Consider the following 26331-nt stretch of genomic DNA (forward strand, 5'->3'; position numbering starts at 1 on the left):
AAAAAAAAAAGACCAACCCTCATACAGGGTTGGGAAGAAGCCTCAGCAAGCAAGGTGAGAGCAATACATATAGTCCTGCATTCTTGTGGGATATGTGGGTTCAAACTTCTTCAGGCAAAATGAGGACTCAGATTTTCCTCATGTGATGCATATCCTAGCCGTGTGTCACTGGATAAAAGGGACTCTGAGCACCACGTGTGCCTCCGCTGCTGATTTTTACTGAAGCTTTTTGCTTCCGTTGCTTTCCTTTCAACTGCCTGGAGGTGAAAATTTTCATTTTAGATCTAACAATATGTTGCTCAAAAAAACCCAACCTTTTTTCCAAAAAGAAAAAAAAAAACAGATAACAGATAAAAATAGGTTGTCCCCCCCCCCCAAGTTGAAACGTTACATATTTGCTTAGCTGTTCTTGACATCATTATCTGTGTGGAGTTTGGCACTGTGCTGCAAATCTGAGATCTGAGGCTTATGTTAGATGGCAAGTTTATTTGTGGGTTATTACTAGCTTTAAAATATATGAAAAGCAGTCCAAGCTTGGAGAAAATAGGTAAACAGATGAAACCAAGGATGCCAATAGAAAGCAGAACAACATCACTAGGAAGAAAACCTGTTCATGTAAACCAGACAAGCTCTTTTCTAGAGAGAGGAAAAAAAGAGTTATATTTCTATTTTCTTTGTTTACTGTAAGAACAGAAATTCTCTGTAAAGCTTTGAATGACGGACTTGGACTTTATGTTAGGTTGTGAGACTCAAGCTAAGAAAAGGAATCCTAAAACGTAGTGGTCAGTGTCTTTAGTTCAGAGATGGCAGCATTCATGGTGGTGTGAGACCCTCTTCTGTAATACTGTGTACGCTTGTGGACACTGATGTTCAAGAAGGCGAATTTAAACTGGAAGAGATGCAGAGAAGAGCTGTGACGATCAAAATGGGAAGATCCTGTTATAAGAGGAACGTGCGTGAACCCAGCCTGTTTAGCTCAGCAAAGTCAAGGCTGAAGAAGCATACAAATTCRTTCTATAAATACTTTGGGGAGCAATAACCTGGAAGGGAAAAAAAAAAACTATTTAAAGGACAATGTTGGCACAAGAATAACTAGGTACAAGCAGGCTGGGAATACATCAAGGCAGGAAATCAGAAGGTTTCCAGAGGTGCTGAGCTGTAGTGAGGTTCTGAGGCAGCCTTCTAATTTTTCGCTTGGGAGCTTTGGTCCCTGTTGTTTCTAGTCTTTTTTAAGGAGGAGATTGTGGATGTTTTATGAACAGAGTTACATGATGTAGTTGTTCTTTATGAGAGCTGGAGCCCTGGAGGTGCCTTCCGGCCTTATTTCTTGAATCTTAAGAGTTAGATCCTCTTGGTCACTGACTTTTCTGAACCTTTGGTCCACGTTACACTTGCCTTGAAGACATCTGTGAAGGTAATTAAGAAAAGTAATTCTGTTCAGTGGACTTAAGTCTTCTATGTAGGCATGTCCATACCTTTAATGGCTCCTAGGGGAAGGATAGGCAAGAACAGGGAAATACATAAGTTGAAAAGTTAGAAAACCATCTTTAATCAGATTTTATATGTTGTACAGCATGTAGAACTACCAGTGATGGTTTGTTTACCTGACAGATTGAGGTTTAAAATTTAGTATGATTAGTATGTTTATACTAATAGTAGTAGAATTATGTAGCTATCTAACCTTTACTTTTTCTRTCGGTACTCATTGACAAGGACCTTCAAAGAACAGGCAAACATTTCAGTAATCCCTTTGGCACTCAGTGATGGTCTCTGGACGTTTTCTTACATTGTTCTTTTAAAGTTGCAGCAGCAATGCATCCTAGAAGGAATTCCGTTTTGATAAGAAAGTAAATGCATATATGTTCCCCTGAATTTTAGCCCTCTACTAAGTGTATTAACACTAATAAATCTCGTAATCCAAAGATACAGGTCAAAAAAAAAAATCCTGAGGTCCAACTTCAATCTTATTCAGGCTTGTTCTATGCAAGGGGATAGGATGTCCTCAGTACCTTTGCAATCTAATAATTTTCTTGATGTTATTTAGGTGAACTGCGATATCTTTCTTGAAAAYGTTAGTCAAATGCCACTTGTTGAACTGAATGGGGAAGGAACAGCGTAATAGAATTTGTATGCCTCTTCAGCCTTCATTTTGCTGTATTACACCAAATGTGAGGTAACAGTCGTTTCTGGCTTTATGATCTTCATTTTTTTCAAACAGCCCAAAGAACATAAATAAAAGGAACTCCAAAAGAAAGATATGACTCCAGCTTCCTCCTCTATTCATCATCGCTGAAAGAAGGGGACATATCCAGTTTAATCAAATAAAGGAGGAAGCTGCTCTACCAGCAGGCAATAACAACTTGTTCTGGAAAGTTATGAGAGGACTGGATGCTGCTGCGTTGATGCTGTAGAGGTTGAGCTGTATCCTTTACCCCCATCACATGGTGTAGATCTTGTGCCACAGCAGACAAAGCTAATGGGATGCAAGGAGAAAAGGGAAGCTGTCCTTACATGCACACACACACACACGCTCCCTGACCTGTCCTAGGCATGTCCATCTCTCTCTCACTGTGCAGTGATTCATGCAGTTGTGCAGAGACTGAGCGGCTGATATGCTAAAGCTCTTTGCCTTAGTATAATTTAAGAATCTAAATGTAGCTAGAGATGTAAGTTCTCCCTTTCACAGAGTAAGGAGAAACTTATTTTTTAAGCAGCCTTTCAAAAGGAGGAGTTGGGCAAGACACAGTTACCAGAGGCTGTTTTACAGTGTGTTGTGTTACATTATCTTGCTCCTTGCTTCCAGCAGATAGTAATAGAAGGGGGGGGGGTTGTTTTGTTTTTTTTGGGGTGCAGCCAACTTGAATTTTTGGAGTATTTTTGGATATGTGTATGCTTTTGGACCTGCTCCACTCCTTCAAGGCACATGTGGTAATTATGTTTGCTTTATAATCTCCTGATTCTCAAATGCTAGCCAGAGATTAACCTCCTGTTGGACCTTTCTGTCTTCATAGTAATAATTAATGTAAGGACAGTTTATGTGGGGAAAAAAAGCTAGAAAAAWATCAGATGGATTGAGCATAACGGTTTGTGCAGGTGTACAGTGCTGGAGAGCAGTGCCCAGTCAAATAGTTTTGGAGAGAAGTCAGCCAAGCTCCCTTAAGCGTGCAGGAGATGCGCATGGGTGCGGGTGTTCAGTGCAGAGCTGCACCTCACTGCTGTCGGCAGCCTCGCGATGGTCTTGGTGTGGGRCATGACATACGTTTACACCTGAATCGCTTATGACTTTCCACAAAAATTCAAACGAGATTTATTTCAGATTAACACCTTGTTTAGGATTCAAGGGGGAGGTGCCTCACAATTTCTTTCCCCCTTGCCCTTGCATATGCCAGTTCTTAGCCTGGGATGCTCAGCTATATCAGCTGCAGAAATATGAACCTGTCTGTGATGAGGAATGCCCTGTGGCAAGTTATTTAACAGAAATGCCTTTTTATCTTTATCTTTTTTTTTAATTCTTCTTCTTTCATTTTTTTTAAGCTTCCCCAATAAGGGAAAGTGTGTGCATGTAATTCACTGTGTGATTTGTCTGTTTTCTGAAAAAAAGCAAATTTCTTATACTCTTCTCTGTGGATCCCTGTTTGTGTCAGGATTAGAAATCTTTATTAGAGTTGAGAGGGCTGGATGTCCAGGAGCTCTGCGGGCTTCCTTGAGAAATTCAAGACTGTGTAGTTTTCTGATGCTTGCATATTGGCACAGTGTTACAGAACTGCAAGGGAAAGTTTGGTTCCCCAAAGCTGTGTGGTTTGTGTCTTCCCTGTTAGCTTAGTATCTGATTTGGCTCCAAGTTGTTTGATTGTAGAAGTATTTGTTTGTAACTGTTATAAAATTGAGATGTATTCAACTTACTCGTTGTTTTGCTCCACTCCTGGTTGTTTCTAAGATTCGTGAACACTAACCGACGATGACTTGGGCTTCGTGGGAAGAGTTTCCTTTGTTCAGGTCCTCCTTTAGGTTTGGAGAGCATTCCTAAACTAGCTTGTCTTTCAAGTATTTCTGGTAGTTTTTTGCCAACAGTGTTAAGGACCCAGGTGTTTGTGTTCAGGTGGAGGGGTGGCTAGCATGACAGTTGTTTTTCTCTTCTATGCAGGATTCATTATGTGTAGGTGTCTAAGGTGAGGCTTTTTCCATTCACAGTAGAATGCTAATGGGTAACAGGCAGGGACATCCAGAATACCATGGCAGCTGCCAGAAAGAGTCCCCTTCTGGCTATTCAGTATTCCAGGAGTCTTGTTTTCTCCAATATTATATAAGCAACATTTCTAGAGCAGTCAAAAGAATAGCAAAGTACACTTCTAAATGCTACGGCCCACTCGGATACAATTATTTTGGAGATTGGGTCCCAGTTGCCCTAAAAGGAAGGACACTTGTTGAAATTCCACATGGTCTGTCAATATTGCTTCTGTGATCACGTCTTTTTTTCTTCCCTAAAACAGCCCACTGTTTGTAACGTGGAAGATTGGTCGAGATAAACGATTGCGTGGATGCATAGGTACTTTTTCTGCCATGAACCTGCATTCAGGACTCAGGGAGTACACACTTACTAGGTAAGACTTGTCTTCTGTAGCCTTGATTTATGTATTTAAGTACTCTACTGGGGAGACAAATAGGTGTGTCTTGGTTTGGTCTTTTTGGCTTTCACTGTACTGATCAATGAAAACTTGTATCTCTTTTGATGCTAAATGTATTGCCTGGTTATTTGACTACAGGTGTCATGAGGCTATGGTTTCAGTTAAAGACCATAGTTTGAGCCTTTTTTCTTTTTATTGGTCTGGAATACTACTCTCCAGTACTTACTGTGACTGACTATTGTAGTATTTTCTCCAGTGGTCASTCAAAATTTAACCTTAATAGTTAACATCAGGGCAGAAGACCAGAAAGTCAGATTTTGGGATTATCCTATTCACGCTTCTAAAACAGCAGGTATTCTCACCTCTTCTCCATCAGGTGCTTCCAATCAGCTGCAGTTAATTTAATGCTACAAATTTCCATTACATGTTACTCTTCAGATACATCTCAGCCCCTGAGTGGGAAGCTTCTGGATGAGGGAGGTAAGTGATAATAATCCTTCACTCCCTGGCAGCATAATCCTTCATTTTTGATCTACACCTAAATTCATTCACCTTAATATTGTTCCATTTCCTTTGCATAGAGTGAAAACTAATAAGTTTATCACTAGAGCTATTAGTAAGCTTTGTACTTGATTTTTCTAAGAGTTTTTAAAATTTATTTTCTAAAGAATCAATGGCATTTTGTTCACTTGGTTATAACAGACTGTTTATAGTGCTTTAAAATAGAAACTACATTCTGGCATGTGTAGATCTCTAAAATTGTCATCACTTAAAATAATTGGTACCTCCAGATTGCTTTAGATTGGAGGCTTTCCTCCAATATAGGATCTTCCTCTTTGCTGTTAAACACCTTTTCTCAGTCCCAATATTGAGTAATATTAAAATGGGGCATGTTCTCTCTTACAAGTCTGGCTAGTTTGTTGCGAGCTGAAGTTCATTTCATGCTTCTATTTGCTCGGCTTGAAGAAACCAACTGCTCGTCTCCTGGAGTTCCTTATAAGCTTCTGAAAGACCTAGTTACCTTCATGTTGGTTTTGTTATGTGATCTGGAATATTTCTGTTTGTGCCCTTTTTAAAAGGGTCAAACATTTCGAAATGGTCAATGAGAAGAAGCTTACAAAATATGTATAATATTCATGTAGTTATACAGATAAATTCAAAGGAATTCCTCTGTTGAAGATTAAATACCCTAAAAGCCTAAACATTAGTGGAGCAGAGTCAGGGAAAAACAACCTGTGCCTGCTCCAGAGAGCTTTTCATTTAAGTGTGCACTTTACAGTGCCATATCCAGAACAGTGAGCTCGTACGGAAAATTTCCCTCCAAGACTGAGAAGATGACTAGTCAAAAAAGTAGTCTTGCAAAATGATAAATACAGTAAGGAAGAAATGCAAATGTATCAGATACCTTTTTATAAATTTTTACTCCTGAAGCTCAATAATTAGACAGGTTTTTTAACCTTGCAATTGCATGAGGTATATTAAAATATATAAACAGCAGTGTTGCTCATAAATCTTTGATTTTCACAAATCAAGTGATGCTGTACTCTTGCGTAATTTTAAAAATGCTTAAAAGATTCCTGTCACCACATTCCAATTTTAGAAGCTGTAACTTGAAGTATACAAAAAGTGATGCATAAGTGAAAGGAACTGAAATACTTTAAATGCAGTATTTAAATGATGGCCACATACTGTGGAAGGTTATACTAGGCTATCCAGAGGATGCTTTCACAGCAACTTCCTGCTAATCAGAAGAGAATTTCACTGTAGTTAATAATTTTCAAGGGAAAGGAAATCAGAAAATACATACCAAGTTTTTTTTTTAATCTTTATTTATGATATCATAAATTTTTTAACAGATTATCTTTAATGGCATATTGAATGTTATTACCTTTTATGGAGAACCTCTTTCATGTCTGTTTTGCAGACCAAAAATGATTCATATTGTTTTTTTTTTAAAAAGTACTTCAGATATGACCATTAAAATGTTAAGATCATATCCAAATATACCCCCCAAAATGTTCTTTTATCTCAAACATTATATAAAAAAAGAAAGAGGGAGATACCTGTGATCAGTTTCCTTGATGGCGTTAAGTCTTCTCGGCTACAGAGCTTCCAGCAGAGAAGGTTTGAGGAATAATAGAAGCAGCCTTGAAACATCTATGAACTTTTCCCGGTTTGGAGCTCCACAGGCTTCACTAGGAGGGATCAGAAACTGGGACATTATAACTTGATCAAACAGTATGTGGGCAATAGTGTTCTTGTGGAAGATGAGACAATTCCTGAAAGTGAAGAAAAACTTTCAGATGTATTGCAAGGCAAAATCAATCAACCAAGCAGGCAGCATGCGAATGGACTATCGGCTTCAGAAAATGGAACTGATGAAGGCAGGTGTTCTTCTGACTTCGTCTTACTTTGACGCTGTGAGGCATTTTTCTTCAATTATTCTGAAGATTAGGGGGGAAAACAGAGCCAGGTTGTCTGTCTAGTTTATGCTTGTCTTTTTCAGTACCTTCTGGGGAATTGTGGCTCAACTTTCAGTGAGTAAAACAGTACAGAAGAACAGCTGGTTCAGCATGGTATAGATGAACAGCTAAATGTCCTGGTGCTTAGCAATCAAGGCATCCTAGGTTTCCTGCAGGCAAGGTTATATTACAAAGATATTGAATAATGCTTAGCATCGTGGTAAATCAGATTTCCTTAGTTCTAGTAGTATTGCTGATTCCCTTTGCTTTTCACTAATTACAATACTGTAGATTCTCTTAAATAGTGTAGTGGTGGTTCATCTAGGAATCTGCAGTGAACGGTTTCTTTCTTGGATCTGCGCCCCCTTCTTCCCCCCCAGTTTAGAAAACTTTTTTGATCTCTAAACAAAAATGGTGGTGTTATGTGACCAAAAGAGTCTTTTTCACCCATTTTGAGCTCTGTAGGTTGTGATGCTGGTATTGCCAGCATGTTCTAAACAGGAAATTTATGTGGAATGATTCATCATTAATTGGATACATCTGCCTAAGTCGTGAGGAGGGATGAGAATACCCATAGTTAAAAATGCTGGTAATGTCTTCCTAAGAAAATCTACATGTTGGAATTCAATTTTCTCTTCAGTTATGTCAGAGGAAGAAGTAGTACATTATTAAAATACTCTGCAGAACTTTATGAAAATATAGATTCACATTTAGTGATTTTTTTCACAGAATTTTACTAGGAAGTTAGTTAGATAAAAATAAATCTGTCCTTTTCCAGATTGTTTTACAATATTGAATGTTGTATATTAGGATGTAAGAAGCTTATCATGGGCAAAATAGTCCTTCCTGCATGTGTGAATCGAATATTCCACCTGAATGTGTAAAATAAACCAATCCAGATTATGGAAAAATACCTTGTGCTTTACAGCTCCTTCAAGAAAATACACTGAACTTGGAAGCAGGTTACCACAGCATTTCAGAACAGGTTGATAAATTATTTTTCATATTCTGTTCGTATTCTGTTCAGCAATAAGACTTAGGTTTGGCACTGAAGTTTTAAAGACCTACTTTCTTACACTTGAGGTGCTGAATGAGATGGCTTTTCTTATCCTATATTTTTTCATTTTAGTTTATTTTTTTGTTCACTTGTTTCATATAATTTGAAGTCATATTTTAAGCTTGGATCTAGTGAGTACGGGAATATAAATTATGCAAGTTTTAACTCTGCTCTGGTTCATCCTGTCAAGGCTAGAGTATATATCTGGACAGGGAAAAAGTAGAGAAGAGGCAGCTAAAGGAAGACCGATTATGTGACACCTGCTGTCATACAAGAGAGCGGTAGAAAAAAATTGGAGGATCACAAGCCTTAAATGGATTAGCGTAATAACTGAAATTTGGATTTAAATTTTAAAATAATATGTAACCCACCCTTTCTATGACTAGCATAGATCTGTCTATGGTGTAATTGGTCTTTTTGTTGCATGTTGTACTTGCCACTGCCACCTGAGAGAAACATGAGAGGCTTCAGACTTACTCAGCCTTGCTTCCATGGGTGTAGTTGGTCAGCAAACACAAACAAAGGGAGACGCTTGGGAGGAGTAATATAAAATTGAAGGAAATGAAACCTGCAGCCCAGCTCTCTCATAACTGAACTTGGGTGTGTATTCTATATGAGGCTTTTGGCTACCAGTAACATCAGCTACTGCCCTGTGTTCGCCAGCAGTCTCAGGAGTCTTAATCCTTGCTGCTGGCGTATCTCCTTCCTTCTCTCCGTGAAAAACATTGGCTTGTTCCTCCTGTTCCGCACCAGGAAGTTAAACATCCAACTGCATAACTGAAGTATGGCATAGTTATTTAAGGGGTAAAGTTTAGAGAGGAAAAAGAATTAAAAAGAAAAAGAAAAGTTGAATGACTGATCACAATGTAGCTGCTGGGCTTATTTAGTAAAGATTATGGGCAAGTATTTGTATAGAGAGGGCAGCTTCCCTCTCTGTTTAGCTGAACTTGCTACTCTTTTTTTATTCTAATTTGATCTTAGTAATTATAGTCTTGTTCAGCCTCCCTACATCTTCTCCCACAACCCAGTGCTAACTTCATAAAGCCTTTACCATCAGGCAGTGTGGCTATGAGTGTAGATAGTCATTGGTGTTGACCCAGGGCAAAGCAATGTTTGTGTATATGATCATAATTTTTGAACTGGACAGATCATAAATGTATTTCTGACACTTTTGTTGTGACCTTCATGCTCACCAAAGGCATAGTCTGAATTAATTCCTGCCAATAGCAGTTAATGTAATATCCAAGAGTGCATTGTTGCTTCTGTGTTGCCCACTGGTAATACTTTTCAGGGTGTCCTATTTTATGATTATGATTTATAATGGATCGCTCGTGAAAGTCTGCCTTTTCTATTCTATTGCTGTTTTGCTTCTGGTGGCMGCTAGTGAAAAAATTCCTGATAATTGTGAGCAGAAACTTACGCTGTCACTTTCAAAATTAGACCCTGCAGAGAGCAGCGTGTACTCTTCTGAGCCTGAACTTGCCAGTGTTTTGCTATTCTAGTATGTTCAACACCAAATTTAAAGCCAAGAAGCATCATGCTGCTTCTGTTACTTCCTTTTCATTTGTACGTTCTTTTGAAAAGCAGATATGCCATGGGAAAGCTGGACGGCAGTGATGCTGGATTTCCAGTACCTGTTGGTTGCCTCTGAGTTTTCAGGATCATTTTAATGAGATAGAGGGCATGGTTTGTACTTCTGCTATAGGATGACCTGCAACAGATGGAGAATCTCAAGGTGAGAAGCTGTGTAGGGAGAGCTGTGATAACATAATTTTGTATCTGTTTGAATGTATGGATAACCGCTGCGTCCATGAAGCATGTGAGAAGCCAGTGGCGATAGCCATCTAGAATTTATAACTCTGGATTCCCATTTATCCCTCATTACGCCATTTAGTTGGTAAGCTGTTAGCTGGGTGCAGCCTATAAAATATGAGGATCTATAAAGGAAAGTGCAATACGTGCTTTCAAAGGCTTTTGAACCATTGAGACTTTGAGTGCAGCTGGGGTTCCTCAGGCTCTTGAGAGCAGTCACAGTACGTGTCCTTTGCTTACGCCAACATACCCCTTTGCTCGGTTTCGGGGTTCTGCCTTGGTGTATCTGCGGTTAAGAGTGATTTTTAGAGCATCTGGTGTTCCTGTGGAGGTAGGAAGTGGGGTACCAAACCAATTCTTAAAGCTTGGGGTACTGAACTGTTTTCCCTGTGCCCRGGTCAGGTCTGTCTTACTCTTCAAGGATGCTGAAGAAGTCGCAGGATTGCTTCTCTGCTAATCCATGTCACAGGCTGCTTTGAAAGTTTGGTAATTCAGGATGTCACAACGAAATGGTCACCTTCYGGTGACGAGCGTAAGGCAGAGAGTCGTCATCGTGTGGTCAGAACAGTGGAGGGAGTGATTTAAGCTTGAGGATTTCTTGTCAGTCTATAGCAAGCCCTAGTCACTAAAACTCCTTAGTGAGAGAGAGAGGCATCTGAGCCAAAGCCAGATTTGAAAGAGGTTTGGAAAAACATACATAGGTGCTATAACCTTGTAACATTGCTCTGAAGGGAGAAGGGAGTAGCCGTTGGGATTGTACCTGAGGAAACAACAAGTGCGCATCAAGGTGGTAGATTCACTTAAACCAATTTTCATGAGCCATAATTTTGGACCCCTTCTTCATCGTGACTCAGAGGTAAAGCACAAGGGCTAAAGATATGGCATGCTGAAGGTATTTTGTTGCGTGGCCGCAGGATTTGGGAGCTGACAAAATACAAAATAGCTGAGAGGCCCCTATTCTGTCAGGTGGTTTTACTCTTTGGTATATTCTAGGTCCAGTGCCCGTGCCTGTTGGCCTGTGGCGTGCCTGATTTATCTTTGTGTGTAAATGACTTACAAAGGTAGCTGTCATTCTCTGTTTTGCTTACAGGCTTAAATGGATTCTGCCTTTAGTCCTCAACAGTTGTCATAACTGAGCCACGTGAGGTTTCTATTTTTTATCCCTCAAAAGAAAACAAAGTGCAGTTCAGGAAATGGGAAAAAATTCTCTTACAAATTAGCGCCTTTCAATTAAAATCAGCAACAGGAGGAGGAGTATTGCAGGTGATTTTTTGTCGAGCATAGCTAGACATCATGTGAATTAGAAAACATTCTCTGTAAGYTTCTGCAGTTGGTGTCTGAAAGCATTTTAATCATGAGGTTCTAGGATGCAAGTGAGGTAGGATGTACAGAGAGGTGTAATCTCTTTTATTGGGCTGATGCAGTTGCAGAAAATTAGATAAGCTTTTAGCATACAAGCCATTCTGTGAGGAGGTTGTTAGGACACCCCTTTTTGCTAATTAACAGACCTTTTTTTCAGGAGGCAAGCTGATCTCCAGTTCAGCAGGAGCCTGTTCAGGTTTTGGTTGGGACATTTTGCTGCTGTTGTTTGCCTTTTAATTCACAATTGTTCCCTTCTCCTGATTGCCTTTCGAAGTTATAACTTTGCATATGAGATGTTAGTGTAAGAGATTATAAGGTTTCTACTGGTGTTCCGAACGTATAATTATAGTGTTAGTAAAAATGAGGTATATCATGTTAGTATTCATATTTTATTATAATCTTTATATGAATTGTGGCTGACAACAAAATTGTCTTAAACTTTAAGTGAGAACTGGGCTTAATTATAGTTAAATTCAGCAGTAAACTTTGCATTACAAATTCTGTGATATAGCTATATATAGATACGTATATATGGTGCTGTAGACCCCAAGGGGTAGTTATTAATAACCTCAGAACACCCTTTTTGTTATCCAGAAYGCATAACGTAATTACGATCTGTTGCTTCTGGTAAAATTCTAAATGAAACAGTGACGTATTAGCACCTAATTCTTAAATAATGACTGATTGCTTTTAACAAAATGGAGGCAAAATTATTGTAGCATATAAGTGTGTTCTACARACTAAGAGCTGTCAGCTACAGAAGCCATGTGTTTTGTCTGCTACATCATCTGTATAGAGATTATATTTTACTGAGACCTGGAACTGTTTATATTTCTAAATCTTGTCTAAGCCAATAAAAACTTGTTGGTAACCCATTGTAGATATGAATTTTATAAATAACACCACTTTAATTTGGGTAAATCCTCAGATCTGCCATAGTGGGAGATGATTGTTTAGTAGTAAAATGGATTGTGATATAAACTCACAATACCAGAAACTGTAAGGGAAGTATACAAATCTGAATTTGTCCAGCCAGGCTTAGTTATTCTATGTGAGTGTATTGATTCTGTAAGTAGGTCTGTAATGATTTTGTGCGCACAATGCCAGGTCATTATTTCAGGGAACTATTGCTTGCTTAACAGAACTGTGTGTAATGCCTTTTCTCAAAGGGCAAAATTACATAGCGTACTGACTCTAAAAGGGGAAAAGAAACTTCTGCTTTAATGATGGGTTAAATGCTTCTCCTGTTGCATTCTGAAATGAAAATGAAATACTGTTGTTGAGGGGGCAGGAGGGGCATTACCCAGTGAATATAGGTTTCTTGCATGTAAGTGTGTGTGTGGTGGGGGAGGGAGTTGTAATTCTGCCTTAATTTTTCCTTTATTTAAAAAAAAAAAAAAAAACTACATAGGTTTTGTGATTGTTGGTCTATTAATCCCAAGAAAACCTTGCTAGACCCTAGGACCTAATGGTAGATGATAGTCTGTTTCCTTAGCAACACTTTCTGAAAGAAAGCAAGGGAAAACACTACAAATAGATTATTTTTTGTATGAAAGGAGGAGTGCATAATAATAATAAAGCTTTTTAAATGGATGCAGGTTTATCACATTGAATTGTACCATTTTGCAGAGAGAACTGAATTGTAGAATGTGAATTCTTGGTGGGGTGGGGAGGTGGGTAATGCATTACTATGTTTAGTGGAATAAACTTATTCTGTGTGTTGGATACATTTATGAAAGGTAACTTCAGATCTAGGAAAAATGGAATTTTATAATTCAAAATGATTACAGAATGGGCAAATTTATAGATAAGTGGCTCAGCGAAGTTTGGGGTTTCTTTGCTGAGACTATCATAAGTGTTATGTGTCTCATCCAGTAGAATTTGGTATAGCTAAGGAAACTGTCTGGAATTCAAATGCTTAGTTCACCATTTTATTTTAAAAGCTGTAGCTAAAGAGAACATGCAGAAATACCAGGAATTTCAAAAATACACTTCTTATAAAATACACGCTTTGAAAACGCCTTGAGCAAGCAAAATAACTTGCGTTAGTTGATGTAGTCTGTGATGTTCTGAATAAATCAGATATTCCTTAAATTTGATTGAATGTGAATGAGTAACTGGGGACATCCAGCAATTATTCAGTCTTTCCAGATGGATTCCGGGGAGGAGCCATGTCACTTGTGACGCTCGTCTTTCCCACAACGCGCTTGCATTTCGGGTTCTTCCCACGCAGTCTCCTTCCATGATGCTAAGAAAATGGTGCACACCCTCGAAGTTCAAAGACAGAATTCTTGTTGAGTTGAAACACTAATTTGAATGTCAAATTCCTATTTGACTTTCAATATTACTTGATATAAGTATTTGGGGGGAGAAGGGGAAGAATTTGGAACTGGTCACCCCTGTTTTCCTAGCAAAGCTTTAAACTCCATTACTGGAACTCTTGTTTTGGTACTATGTGTTTTTTTGGTTAACTTTTTTATCTTTTTGTATGGTACTCTTAGAGGGAACATTCTTCAAAACATTTCCTAAAAACCTGTCAGAATGGAAGCTGATTTTTGTTGAGACTTTTGGTGACTTACTGGTTTCCTAAGCACTACAAAGACATGCTGTGTTAAGGGCTGATGCTGAAGAATACAGGATACAACTGTGCGTTGACATAGCGCAGAGAGGGGCATAAGTGGAATGTGTCTCAGAGCAGCTGTGTGTTAAAGGTTTTGTGTATTTGGAAACTGAGGGATGTTAGCTAGGATGGAAGGGAAGAAGTTGGCATAGAAGTTACCTGCTTCTGGGCAAACTTCTCCCTCTGGCTGTTCTCAGCTTAGTGATAGATGTTTATTTTTAATATAGCATAAGGGACATTTCCCACAACTTCATTGCTAAGAGGGGAAAAAAGAAAAAGAAAAGTTCTCATTGCACATACTGGCTAGTGCTGTTACATACTAACTATGAGAAGGCTCAGTTTGTCCCTCAGTTTCTAAGACAAACTGGAAATTGAGGTGCAGTGGTATTATATTAGATACCCTGTGTAGCAGAAGCAAACTTAAGGGCTTGAGGAGATATTAAAAYGGTAGATTTCACATAAACTGTGTCTTACCAGAGATTAAGAGAGGTCAAAGGAAAAAGAAGTGTCTCTTACACTTATAAGCTGTTAAAATCTTTAAACTCTGCAGCTTTGTGTGGGAGGGACTGTGGGAAAGGAGTCTCAATTAAAGTTTTCAGTCTGTCAGCACCTTCTCCATTTAGGTGTCTTCTGATGCTTCCTTTTGAGACTGCATAAAGAAGAAATAGCACGAACTGGGTGTGGGGGACCAGGCTCCAAAGGCCCTTGTTATCTCTTTTCACTTCTACACAAAAATCGTGAAGCTTTGGAAATTGCATTTGCTATGTTCTGTAGTCTAGAGTGAAGAGAATTAAAATACTCTTATAGCAGGTTTTTATTGTATTTTTAAAATAATAGATACCTGTTTTTAAAAATCATTCCTGCTGACATCATGAACAAAGAAGTTATGTCTTTTGTCCTTTACAGAGCTCTACAGTTGAGCAGGTGGAAAAGCTCTCGGGAGAAGGAATAGCGTAGCCAGTTCTGGTTGGGCATGAGCAACCATATAAAATGGTGAAGAGCGTCAGAGGGCATCTAAGCTCAAACACAGTTCCGATTCTGAGGTAGTCCAGAAGTTGGATAGGTCTCAGCGCTCTGTACTACTTCAGTTTATGCAGTCTAGGTATTTGTGGGAATATGATATCTGAAAAGAGTGGTGACCTGTTTTAAATGTGATCATTTACAAATGGCTATGTTTTTAGTGTTCGCTTGAGGCATTAAAATAGGAGGGAATATATATGTACCCGAAAATATCATTTTTTCTAATATGTTTTAAAACACAGTATTAGGGACAGAAGCCCTCCAGGTTTGTCTCTTCCCATTGAATTGTTGATGCACTSTTTTATTTCTCCCATTTTCAGCTGTGCTCCATAAAAGTGTATGTTGGTGGTATCCCTAAAACAACCTACTATTTTGAGATATAGCTTAGATTAATTTAAAAAAAGAGCAATCTGATTTGGAGTTATTTTAGAACCAGAAATTGAACATCCTTCGATTTCTTGGAGACATGAATGACAATGCTTTGACACAGTTTGTAAAGCGTTTAATGCTGTGAAAGTTCTTAAGTAAACAGTTCCTTAGAGATATTTTTTGAAATCTACATTAATCTTTTCCACTTCACAGATTTCTATTTTTATGTGAACTTTTAAAAATTGTAATTAAAGCTTTTCTAAATATAATTCTGTGTATTTTAATAAACACGTGGGGATACCTTTGACCATTAATACCACTTTCAGTAGGACCGATAATGGCATATTCTGCCTGCATTTTAAATATAACTTGCCGACTACAAAGTCTGTTAGCTCACTCTTCAGTTTAGATTTGCTATTCCAGTGCGATAGTATCTTTTCCTTTTACTGCAGATTACTTGTAGCAAAGGTCGATCGGCAGGCAAGCAGCCTCTCGGGCTGGAGAAGTCCAGGCTGTAAGTAACTCCCCCCAGAGCGCGGGGACCTGGCGCAGGTGTTGGCGCGCTCTGGCCAGCCCGAGCGCACCTGGTTGCTCTTGGGAGCTTCCCCGCCTGCCGTCAGCGGCGGCACCAGCCTCACGGAGGAGGGTCCTTGTCCCCGTGGTAATCACCAATGTGTTGTGTTGKGTAAGTCAGGGTCTGAAGCACGGTTTATCAAGCTGTTATCAGCGAGGAACTGCGGYTTCATCCAAGTGAATAATGTTTTGCCGTTTTATTTCTTCTTACTGCTTTCAGCTGAGTAGATTTTATTTGCTTTCAGTTTGGTTTGATTTGACAAGGGAAAAGAAGAAAAGCTCTTGGTTTTCTTAATAGTACAACTTTTTGATACCTCTGGTTGAATTAATTTTAATGACTTCCTTAATACCCCAAACTGAAGATCCCACGCTACCAGTACGTACAATTCATTTAGCAGTTTAGATACCAATCTAATTGATAGTAGCATTTTCAGTGTTTCATTCATAAATAAAAGTCAGGTTAGAAACACAGTCACACACCAGTACATTCAAATGACATTTCTCAGATCAGAAGATCCTTTTTTTTTCTCTCCCCCCCCCCCCCCCCAGCAAGTGAGTGGTTTAGAATAAAAATATATTATTATGTAATGGAAAACTTATGCAATTCTTTTTCTTTAAATATTGGTTTATATTCCATTCGACTGAAGTGCCAATGTAAAGCCAAGAATGCATATAGCAAAAATGTACTCTGACTCAACTGTGTGAAGGTTGAAAGAGATTGAATATATTTAAAAAGTGCTGTGTGCCTATGTATATTTTTAACTGTTTTGGTTCTTATGAAAGACAATTAAAAGAGCTTTTTCTGTTATCTCTAGGCCAGTGATTTCCAGATGTTATTTTTAAAGCCCCACAGATAGCAGGTTGGTTTTGCATTGAAGAAAAAGTGTGTTTTATATTTATAAACACACAGAAGGGAAAGGGGAAATGTAGTTTTAAAATAACGGTTTGAAAGGTCATTCCAACCTCAGTCCTCCAACAGGGTATCGCTGCTTCTCACCAGAATTATTTTTGCATGTTCTGTCAAGGAATTGATGTAGCTTTTGTTTTTGTTGCCAGAAGCTTCTGCCCAATTTGCAAGCTGGTTAGCTGCCCCTTCCTCCTCTGTGCTGAGGATGCGCTCTGCAGTTTGCTCGCTTGGCTGCGGAGGGAGGGAGGGAGGGAAGGAGGCTTTTCTCCTTTGGCCTAGCCTGCTAATCCCACCCTGCATGAGCAGCAGCTGTGCTTTGTCTGCGGAGGTCGCTGCACTGTGCGCAGCCTCGTTCGTTAGAGCAACCCCCTCTTCGCGTGCTCTGCTTTTTCAATTACTGGAAGGACGACTTTCTGTTTTGTTGCTTGTAAAAACCATCTTCAGTTTTGTAGAAGTCTGCAAATACCTGAAATAAATTTTTCAAAAATGTGGGCTTCCAAGAACTGTTATGCACAGTTTCACAAAACTGTGTTTGAGCTGAATGTTTCTGACACTCAGGAGAGGAACCATTTGTGAGTTGCTTTTCAGAAAGCTGATGAAACCTGTTTCCATTTAAATTTGAAACACTTTAAATAGATACATTGAATTGTAGCTCTAATGGATGTAATTATGATTAAGCTAGACTTTTTGTGTCCACACCGTATCCTCATTTAACTTGGAATAATCAAACTTCTGTTGCTCTCAGTGTAATTCCCTCAGTTAAACATTTCTAAATACATATGTAGCAATTTAAGATGTTGCAGTAGTTGAAAGCTAAGTTACTGTAAGACCTGAACAGATGAAACCATTTGCTGTTTTAGGGCCTTCTGCTGAAGGAAAGACAAAACTTCCATTACCTTCAAAGGGAGAATTTGACTTGTAGTTTCTCTAAGAGGATACTAAATAAAATATTTAATTAGTAAGCATGAATCTTGCATTTCAGTTAATCTTGTAGTCAAACATATTCTTGCTATACTTTCATGTTCTGTAATAATCTTTATTCTGTAGCTGAGCTGAGTTTTCAAATGCATGGGATGTTACCGAGTTAAATGCATTCCTTGAATCCTTCAGTCGCTAAAGTTTTGGAGGCTGCAGACACACGAGGTCTAACCTGAACCTTTTGCCTCTTTTGCATTACAAAACTTCCTCTTTGTTCCACATCAACCGTTTTTTATTTGCTACCCAAAAACTAATTGGGAGCGGGAAGCGCGCACAGAGCCGCCGCTGGCAGACTCRGGCCTGCGCGTGCTGGGGAAGGAGGTGCCGCCGGGGCGGCTGGCCCGCGAGCGGCCCGGTGCTCGGGGCCTGCCCCATCCGGCGGCTCCGAGGGCGCAGCAGCGGGCAGGCGAGGGTGAACGTGCGCCCCGGCGGGCAGAAGCGGAGCGGCAGAGTTGCCGGAAGGTGAACGACCAGACGAGACGGTGGCGGACGGCTGCTTGGTGGGTGGAGGAGAGGCAGGGCGGGCAGCGGGCCGGAGGCAAAGCTTCCGCGTGGAGCGCGCGTCTGGGGCAGAGCTCGGGCACGCTCTGGTGTTTGGCTGGTGCTTCGTAGAGCTATTGAGCGACCATAGCTTAATCTGTTAATGAGATTCACGTATGAAACAAAAAAACCTACACACATTTAAAAACTAACAGGAAAAAAATGTTGATTCTCCCTGTTCTTGCCCTTAATAATGACTGAAGTTTTGTCTTGATGCGGCTATGCTCGCACCTCTGTTCGAGGGTGGCTTCAGCGTAGCAGCACTGCGCTACCAGAGGCAGTACCCGTAGGTGTGGTGGGGTTTTTTGTGTCTGTGTCCTTACAGATTTTCATGAAATAACGAGTGGCTATTTCTTTCCCTGAGGCCTTACTACATGTGACATGCCACAAGGGATTGATTTTGTGCCTATACTAAAAGAAAAGGAAAAGGAAAAAAAAAAAAAAAAAGAGGGGGCACTGGCAAGTGGTGAGATGCCGTGAGCTCCCATTGCAGCCTCTATACCAACAGCACTCAGACATGCTGCTGCTTTGTAGATGCAGTATGTGTAAGAGATTACATTTAGATCAGATTCAGCTGGTTTAAACATAATCCAAGTTGAGTAATGATACTGATGAAGCACTTATCTTAGGAAGCAAGCCAGAATATTATCCAGTGTATTATGAGTAATTGTATTCCAGTGCGGGTCCTAGGTTACTCCTAACTTACTAATTTGCTCAAGAAACTCAAGACTGGATTCTGTCACCTCTCATTTATCAGATCGTATCCATCAATAACTTTATTTTCCATAGTATTTTGTTGTCTCAGTTTTTTTTTTAATGAAACAGTTATTCCAGCACCTCAAGTAAGTGAATATGTTCTTTTTCCTTCTCAATTCACTTGTTAAATATTCTAACATGCCTTTTTCTTCTCTTGCTTAACCTGGCTATATACTTATCTGTCACCATAGTTCCTTGAGTAGTCTTGACTGTAGAACATAGTTCCTGTATTTGTGAGTAGAGTATCAAACCTGAGCTTAAATGTTAATTTCCACCCCCAGCATTTACTGTCTTGCTTGTTCTAAATTGAATCATATTGACAACTAATAAAAATGCAATTGCATCCTATTTTTATATGAAATTGTACAGTTTATAGTACTTCCAGTGACCAAAGTAGTACTGAGAACATCTAGTACTCATTTGTTCCAGGCTTTCAACAGTATAATAAAAATAAATTCTTTCTACAAGCCACAGGAAATTGAACATGTGAATGTTCAAATTATATTCATATATTTATATATCATTGCATTGCTGAGAAGTTTAGGAACATGCATACTTTTTTCCATATTTGCTTAAGATAAGGTTGGGGTTTTTTAAGTTAATAAAGAACTAAAAATATTAACTTGTACTTTTTTTAAATGATGGCTTGAGCACAGTTTTAGGGAGAATAATCTTTTGCATGAATTGCCTCAGTGAGAGTTGAATACAGCACTGAAGTGTCCTAAAAGATGATGTGCATTGACTTCAGTATATGTCTTGGGGTGAAAGTAGGAATCTTAGGTCAATATTGAGAGACTTGTTGGAGGTGTAAAGAATTCTGAAGACTTTACTCTTATTTTTGTGTTCTTCTTGAGTGGTTAGTGTTGGTCAAGCTATACAGCAATTGAGCAGTTCATTTTTGTTAATTGTCTAAATTTTGCCATCTGCTGGAGAGCTTTTTAGTGACATTATAATTTAGTCCAGCTGGAACTCTGTTAGTTTTCTGACTAGTCTTTTTTATCATGTTTTCACCAAACTCTGGTCAGTTTTGTTGTAGGGGGAAAAAAAAAATTAATAAGTATCTGGAATGACTAATAGGCTTACAGCGTTATGTTGTGTGATTGTTTTAAGTGCAAGCAATTTACTTTTTATATATCAAAATGGGACGTTTCCATGGCAGTGGACACCTTGTTTCCTGAATGCTTGCTCAGGTGCGACACAGAAACGGTCGTGCCTTTTTGCGTTCTGTCATCCTCCCTTATCCCARCTTGACGGTGGATGCTGGGAGGGGTGAGGGGGAAACGGGAAAAGGGCGAGAGAAGCTGCCTGTGCAGGAACTGTTGCATAGCTGCGTGCGATTGCTTTACCTTGCATCCCGCTGCAGTTAGAAATGTTGTGCACAGCCCTTGCTGAGCAATTCGGAGCTCAAACGACTGTTTTGCATGGATACTACCTTTTTCCTAGCTGACTTTGTTCAGGTGTGGAACATATGGGACATACCAGTTTAAGCTTTTTCGGTACGCCTGGGCAAATGCACAGTAATTGCACACTTTGTATTGTAATTTACCACAAGCTGCACCCCTCTATCTCTTAATGACGTGTTATGTGAAGATCTTGGATTTAGCCTACCTCTTGTTAAAGACATCACTCTAAACTATTCCCCAGGCTTTGCTATGACTTAAACAATGAAGTTGCTTTTTGACTTTGAGTGTAATAGACATATTGTATGTCCTAAAGTAATGCAAAATGATTCCCTCACCCCTTGTGGAATTAAAACAGTATGAAAAAAATGCAGTTTCTTTGACTTGGTTGTTCTTTTTTCACAATGAAGGAAAATAATGATCCCTTTAGAACCACAAAAGCACTGCAGAGTAAGATTTTGGCTTTAGGAAAAAGTAAGGAAGTTGAAGCTGTAGAAACTTGACTCTCATTAATGTAATCAAGACACTTTGCAGTATTACCTTGTGGGTTTGGTTTTTTTGTTGGTGGTGGTTGGTTTTTGCGATGATATTTTTCCACTTTAAGACCGTGACAGCACACACCAAAAAAGTCCTCCTAAACTTTAAGGACCTCTTGAAACAAGCTTTCATTGTTTCCTAAATATGTTATAGCAGTAAGAAAGAGAAATGAGTTCAAGGTGTTATGTCCATTCAGTGTAGCGTTGTTGTGACATAATGATAAATTGAGTTTACTTGGAAGCACCCGGACTGTGGCGGAATATTTCTCCGAGTAGTTGTCAGAGCAGTCGGATAAACTTCTTTGTTATTTGTTGCTCTTCTAAAAAGCTCTGTTTAAATTTATGGAAGCCTTAACTTTCATAGCTTCCATGGTTATGAGTGTTTGTGGGTTGCTGGGGTTTTCCTTGTTTTTGCTTTTTTCATATATCAGAAATTCTGTAATGGTGAAAAGTGAGGAGGTTGTTCATTTTCGTCTGGTATTTCTGCAAGTCTGACAGGCCCAGCTGAAGAAGTAGCTGTTGTTCACCTGCAGGAGCGTCAGGCCATGGTCCTTATGCACGTGCGCGTTAGCTCCAGGCACAGCTCTCTTACCAGCTGCTCCCAGYGACTGCAGGCTCCCAGCAACTGCAGGCTTATTGAGAAGCAGCTCTGAAGTATCCCAGACCATGTTAGTCCTTCCACGTGGGCTGCAGGCTTGATCTGTGCATGTACCGTGAGTCAAGGTATTCAAAATAAGAAATCAAGATGAAAATAAGGTATTTCTTTGGGAATCATAAGCACACTCAGAAATACTGTGCGAAGACCTCTCTTTTTTTTAATATAAACAATTGGGAAATGAACTACAGCGCTTCCATGGGGAGAAACAAGGTCCTAGAACCACAGCAGTAATACCAGTATAGCTTGGTTTTTAGTTGCATGTATGGATGGCACAATATACACACCCAAGCACTGGTAAAGATATAATTGAAGCCATTAAGTCATCTTCACTTGCGACTCCAGTCAATATCAAACTTGGTATATATTAAAGAAGCTTTTTAAATTTTCAGGAAGCCTTTGCCTGCATGCTGTGACGTCCTAGTGACTATTGTATTGCCTGTATCATTATGGAAGTGCTTTTGCACAATTCGGTGATGGATGAGTTCAGATAGCACAAGGAACGCCTGTCAGGTATTTATCGTCACGTACAACTGCAGTAGGCTATGATGGGGAAGCAGTTGAATGCAGTGTATCATAATTGTCTCTATTAAGGTTTTTTATCAAATACCCTCAGGTGTTTGATTAATATTTAATATTTTTGTAAACATACTTTTCAAGAATTTCCAGTTGAAATGCTGGCAAAAATCCCTCATTTAGAGCCATAAATACATACTATTGAATGTAACTCTTGTTAACTTTCCCCTAGTTACAATTTCACTTTTTCAGCATTTCTCTTGAAGTAGCCATGCTAAGTGGAGAGTGTTCAGTTATTTCTGGGGCCTGTCAATGGCAGCAACAGCAACTCCAAGTTTGTTCCCAACCACATAGCATTTTGATGTGACTTGCACAGTCTAACCCGTACCACAGYTGGGCACCTCTGCGATAAAGCACAAAGATGACAGTGGCCCATGGGAGAAGGTGTAAATTCTCCCTGCTTTGTTCTGCAGAAGCTACAGTATTGATTCAGAAACTTGTCTTTTTAAGCATATCTTAGTTCTTWGATTTAGAATAATTTTACCAACAAGTTTAGGAGCCTTGACTTGAACAAGCTCCCTAAAGATCAAGTTTTTAGGTCTTTTGACATCTGAACTCAAAAAGCTTTGAAACCTGGTTCTTCTTGCACCAAGGCACTGTTATCTGAGTGGGAGACAAGCTCAGAAAACTATTGAAGTGGACACATAAAGGTTCCTCTCTTTTTGGTGGGCTCCTCTTTTGCCTAGAGGTCCTTTTTTTCCTTGTCACTCAGCAATTTGAAACTGGTGATAAAAACCCTGTATATTGGTTTGGCCTTCAGAATATTCTGAACAAACCCAAGTTTCTCAAAGGTGAATGTTTGAAACAGAGCTCTACTGTTTTCTCTTCCCATTTCTTAGTCTAATCTTACAGATAACGGACACTGATGTATTTTCTTCTAATCAGTGTATTGTATTAATCTATTTTCTAGCAAGATTCTGCAAGCTGCAAGAAGTCTAACAATACCCAATGCTACATAACTTTAAAAAATTAAAAAAGCTTAATTACTTTTGGTAAATTCAAATGAGCCGGGTGTATGTGTGTGTCCTGTGGCTAGTGCAGCCTTGCTGATAAGCTCCCTACAAACAAGTTCCACATATTATTTTTGTAAATCTGAGAGACCTGGAGAATAAAACATTTGGGGACACATCTAGGCAGTTTACTTCAGGCATCTCTAGTTGCCTAAAAGAGCGGCTCAATTGCCGTACTTGGTCAATGAAGGGAGGTTGCCTTTTCTAATGGGCCCTTCTAAACACTTAATTTAGGTGCATGCTATGAGTTGGCCTTTTGGGAATGTTATTCATTTCAAAGCTAAAGTAATTGTCTAAAATGGAGTATCAGAATATTCCTTCTTCCTTTTAAACTAGATGGCTGAATCCAAACTGCTGGAAACATGAAGACAGTGGTGGGGGAGGCAGAGGTTGGGAGAGACCCCTTCTGACGTGCCTCRCTTTCCAGTGAAGAGGAAGAGCCAAAACGCCAGATCACTGTGTTTTCTCCTGCCTGAAACAGCGTTGCCGTTACCTGCTGCACTGTGCTAATTAAGTAGGTTAAGAACTTAAGAGAGTGGTGTCTGTACCAACTGGCAGCAAGCGTGCGGCACTCTTTTTACTTTGACTGGCACTTAGCAGCCTAAGGTGCAGGAAGTACAAGTGCTGTTCTTTCCCCTTCTGCCTCCCAAATGTAGGGGAGGGCTCAGGAAAAACGCGTCATTCACAGTTGTGTTGTTTCCTGGAAGTCTTGCAGTCTGACCAAAAAAAACCCAAACCCATTCTCTTTCCTTGCATTCAAGTGATTTGCTGATGCGTGTAAATCACTCCTTGAAATCTCTATTTGTGTTGGCAGGTTTCTGCTGGCCGTAGATAACGGTTGGTGGAAGGCTGTCACGCCGGCCCTCTTGGGCTGCCTGGCTTCGCACGCTGACAGCTGAGGGAAGGTTATTCATCAGAATCGCGCTTGCTGGAGGGGAGCGTGCTCTGCCCTGGGGTTTTTGACGTAAAATTAATTGCGGGTTGTATCTTGAAAGCTACTAGTTTCTTTAGTCTCTGCCATTATGATAGCTGACTTTCATTAGAAAAAGACTGGTGACCTGCATAAGTTGTCTCTAATTTCTTCCTGTTGAAGTTACTGAAACAATGAAAATCTCAGTTTCTTTCTATGGTTAGTAACCTTGCAAAGGAAAAACCAATCATTATTAACTTTTTTTTCCTTTTTTTTGAAATCCTGGCACCCAGTGTCTCTTGTTGCTGTCATATCTCTTTGCTGTTCTCTAAAATCCCGTGAGTTTGGCACTCATTAATTTCAGGATGTTTTGAATTAACTGAAGAACAATATCTAGGCCCTTTGGCTCAATGTTTTGACGTGACCATTCCTCTATAAAAAGGATTTTCAGGGGCAATTCTGCTACACAGGCTTTTCTCAGTGAGAGAACCGAGAGTCTGGGGGTTGTGCGGCCTGCGAGAGGGGATGGGTTTACAGAGCAGACTGCCGTTAGGCAGAGGACTTAATAAACTGCAAATGTAGCTCCAGTTTGCTGTTTATCGAAAGAGGGCAATAGCTTGTAATCAGATCTTTAACCTGTTTTTCATATCTGTACTGAGGGTATTTAGAGAAATGTTGTTTACCATAACGTCAAGTCACCGTGGTTTGGCTTAGCTGTGCTCAGTATCGGAAGCTGCTTAATTAAGACAAAATTGACTATGGCAGAGTGAACCGAAAAAGCAATTGAAAATGTATTTTTTTTTAAATGGGATTCGTTTTCTTAAATTTATCAGTTCTGTTTTGATTAGTCCTCGGGGAGCTATGTGTCTACATTGCAGGCTGAGCAGATTGTGAAAGAGAGGCTGTCGCAAAAAGTAGATTTTTAGCAGTCGGGGATCTTGGGTTCTGTTCCCGTCACTGACTCACTGTGCAAGCCACCCCGGCGGCGTGACTCACCTCGTGTCTCTGCCTCGCTTGCACTTCCTATAAAAGCAGAGTATTGCTTAGATCATGCCCAGCATTTGAATGTTTCCTTTACTTCTCCTCCTTCTGTGTTTAAGCTCCTGAGGTAACTTCCAGTAACCTACACGATTCCGTCTAATTTTGCCTAGCCCCTATATCCGCTTGGGGTCTGCAGAGGGGGCTGTCCACTAAGAAGCAGAGTTTAGTGAGAAAATTGTTTCCTTCCTTACTATTTGTAATGCTTATATGCCAGCAAACTTTTTAAAGGACCTTTTAAATTCAATCACTGAGATGCACTGAGTGATGCAGCTTCATTGCTGTTCCTTATTTCTGTATTATTGCTTGTTACCCAACAGCCACATCACATTTAATAGCCAGAGGTTCTTAAAGACTGAAGTTATGTTTTGTGGGTTTATTTTATTTTTAGCATTTCTATAACCTACAGAAATTACAGATGGACAACACAGTGATGTATTGCATTTTGGTTCACCCGGTTGTACTATTTTTCCAAGTGATTCTAAGAACTTCCCAGGAGGAATTTTTCAGTGTAACAAGGTGTAGTCCTAAGAAATAAAACCTTTAATTTTATTTTTTGCTAAATTTCATTCTGTTGTTGCAATAACTCAAAATACTTTGAACAATTGTTTTTTCATTAAGTTTCTTCAACATCTTTAAAGAGTTTACTGGGGGTTTTGTATCCCAAATACAAAGGGGGAGTTTAGAATGGAACATAAAATTATTCAAGAACAAATTTTTGGAGAGCTTATGGACAGATGAATTGCATTTAAGTAGAAGCCAAGATTTGTGTAGCGTGGCTAATCTTAAAAACTGACAGATGAGTAACACCATTTTTTCCTGACTGGATCTGTCTTAGTAGGACACTCAAGATTGCATAAATATAACTTAGTTTAACTAGGAAGGCTGTGCGTGTGTGTGCATGCATTTTTGTCTTCTAAAAATAGTTTTCTTTGAACAGGATTCAATTTTGACTTTGCTTGCCTGCTTCATTTTTAACATGAAGCAGGATTCCATGTGGAAAAACTAATGTCCTTGTATTGGCCAGCTAGAATTCCTCTTGCTGGGCACTGCTTCTTTTCAACTCTTCAGTACGATGTACTTCCATTTAGTTGGCACAATACATGCAAATTAGTTCTGGGCATT

The 26331-nt window shown here is 39.5% G+C and overlaps 1 protein-coding gene across 6 annotated transcripts in view; it reads left to right on the plus strand.

Moving 5' to 3' along the window:
• AMMECR1 (Alport syndrome, mental retardation, midface hypoplasia and elliptocytosis chromosomal region gene 1) overlaps positions 1-26331 on the plus strand; it is a 38191-nt gene that overhangs the window by 3029 nt on the left and 8831 nt on the right. For 2 of the 6 annotated variants that reach the window (XR_003256772.1, XM_026086337.1), the window contains exons 1-3: positions 2090-2173; positions 4491-4601; positions 5002-5105. Coding sequence is in view for 2 of the 6 variants with exons in the window: in XM_026086337.1 (XP_025942122.1) it covers positions 2100-2173; positions 4491-4601; positions 5002-5105 (289 nt within the window). In the remaining 4 variants the exon portion in view is untranslated. The other 4 variants (XR_003256774.1, XR_003256773.1, XM_026086336.1 and 1 more) reach the window with 4 other exon arrangements.

This window comes from Apteryx rowi, unplaced genomic scaffold (assembly GCF_003343035.1).
Source record: "Apteryx rowi isolate R43461 unplaced genomic scaffold, aptRow1 scaffold_69, whole genome shotgun sequence".
NCBI classification, from domain to species: domain Eukaryota; kingdom Metazoa; phylum Chordata; class Aves; order Apterygiformes; family Apterygidae; genus Apteryx; species Apteryx rowi.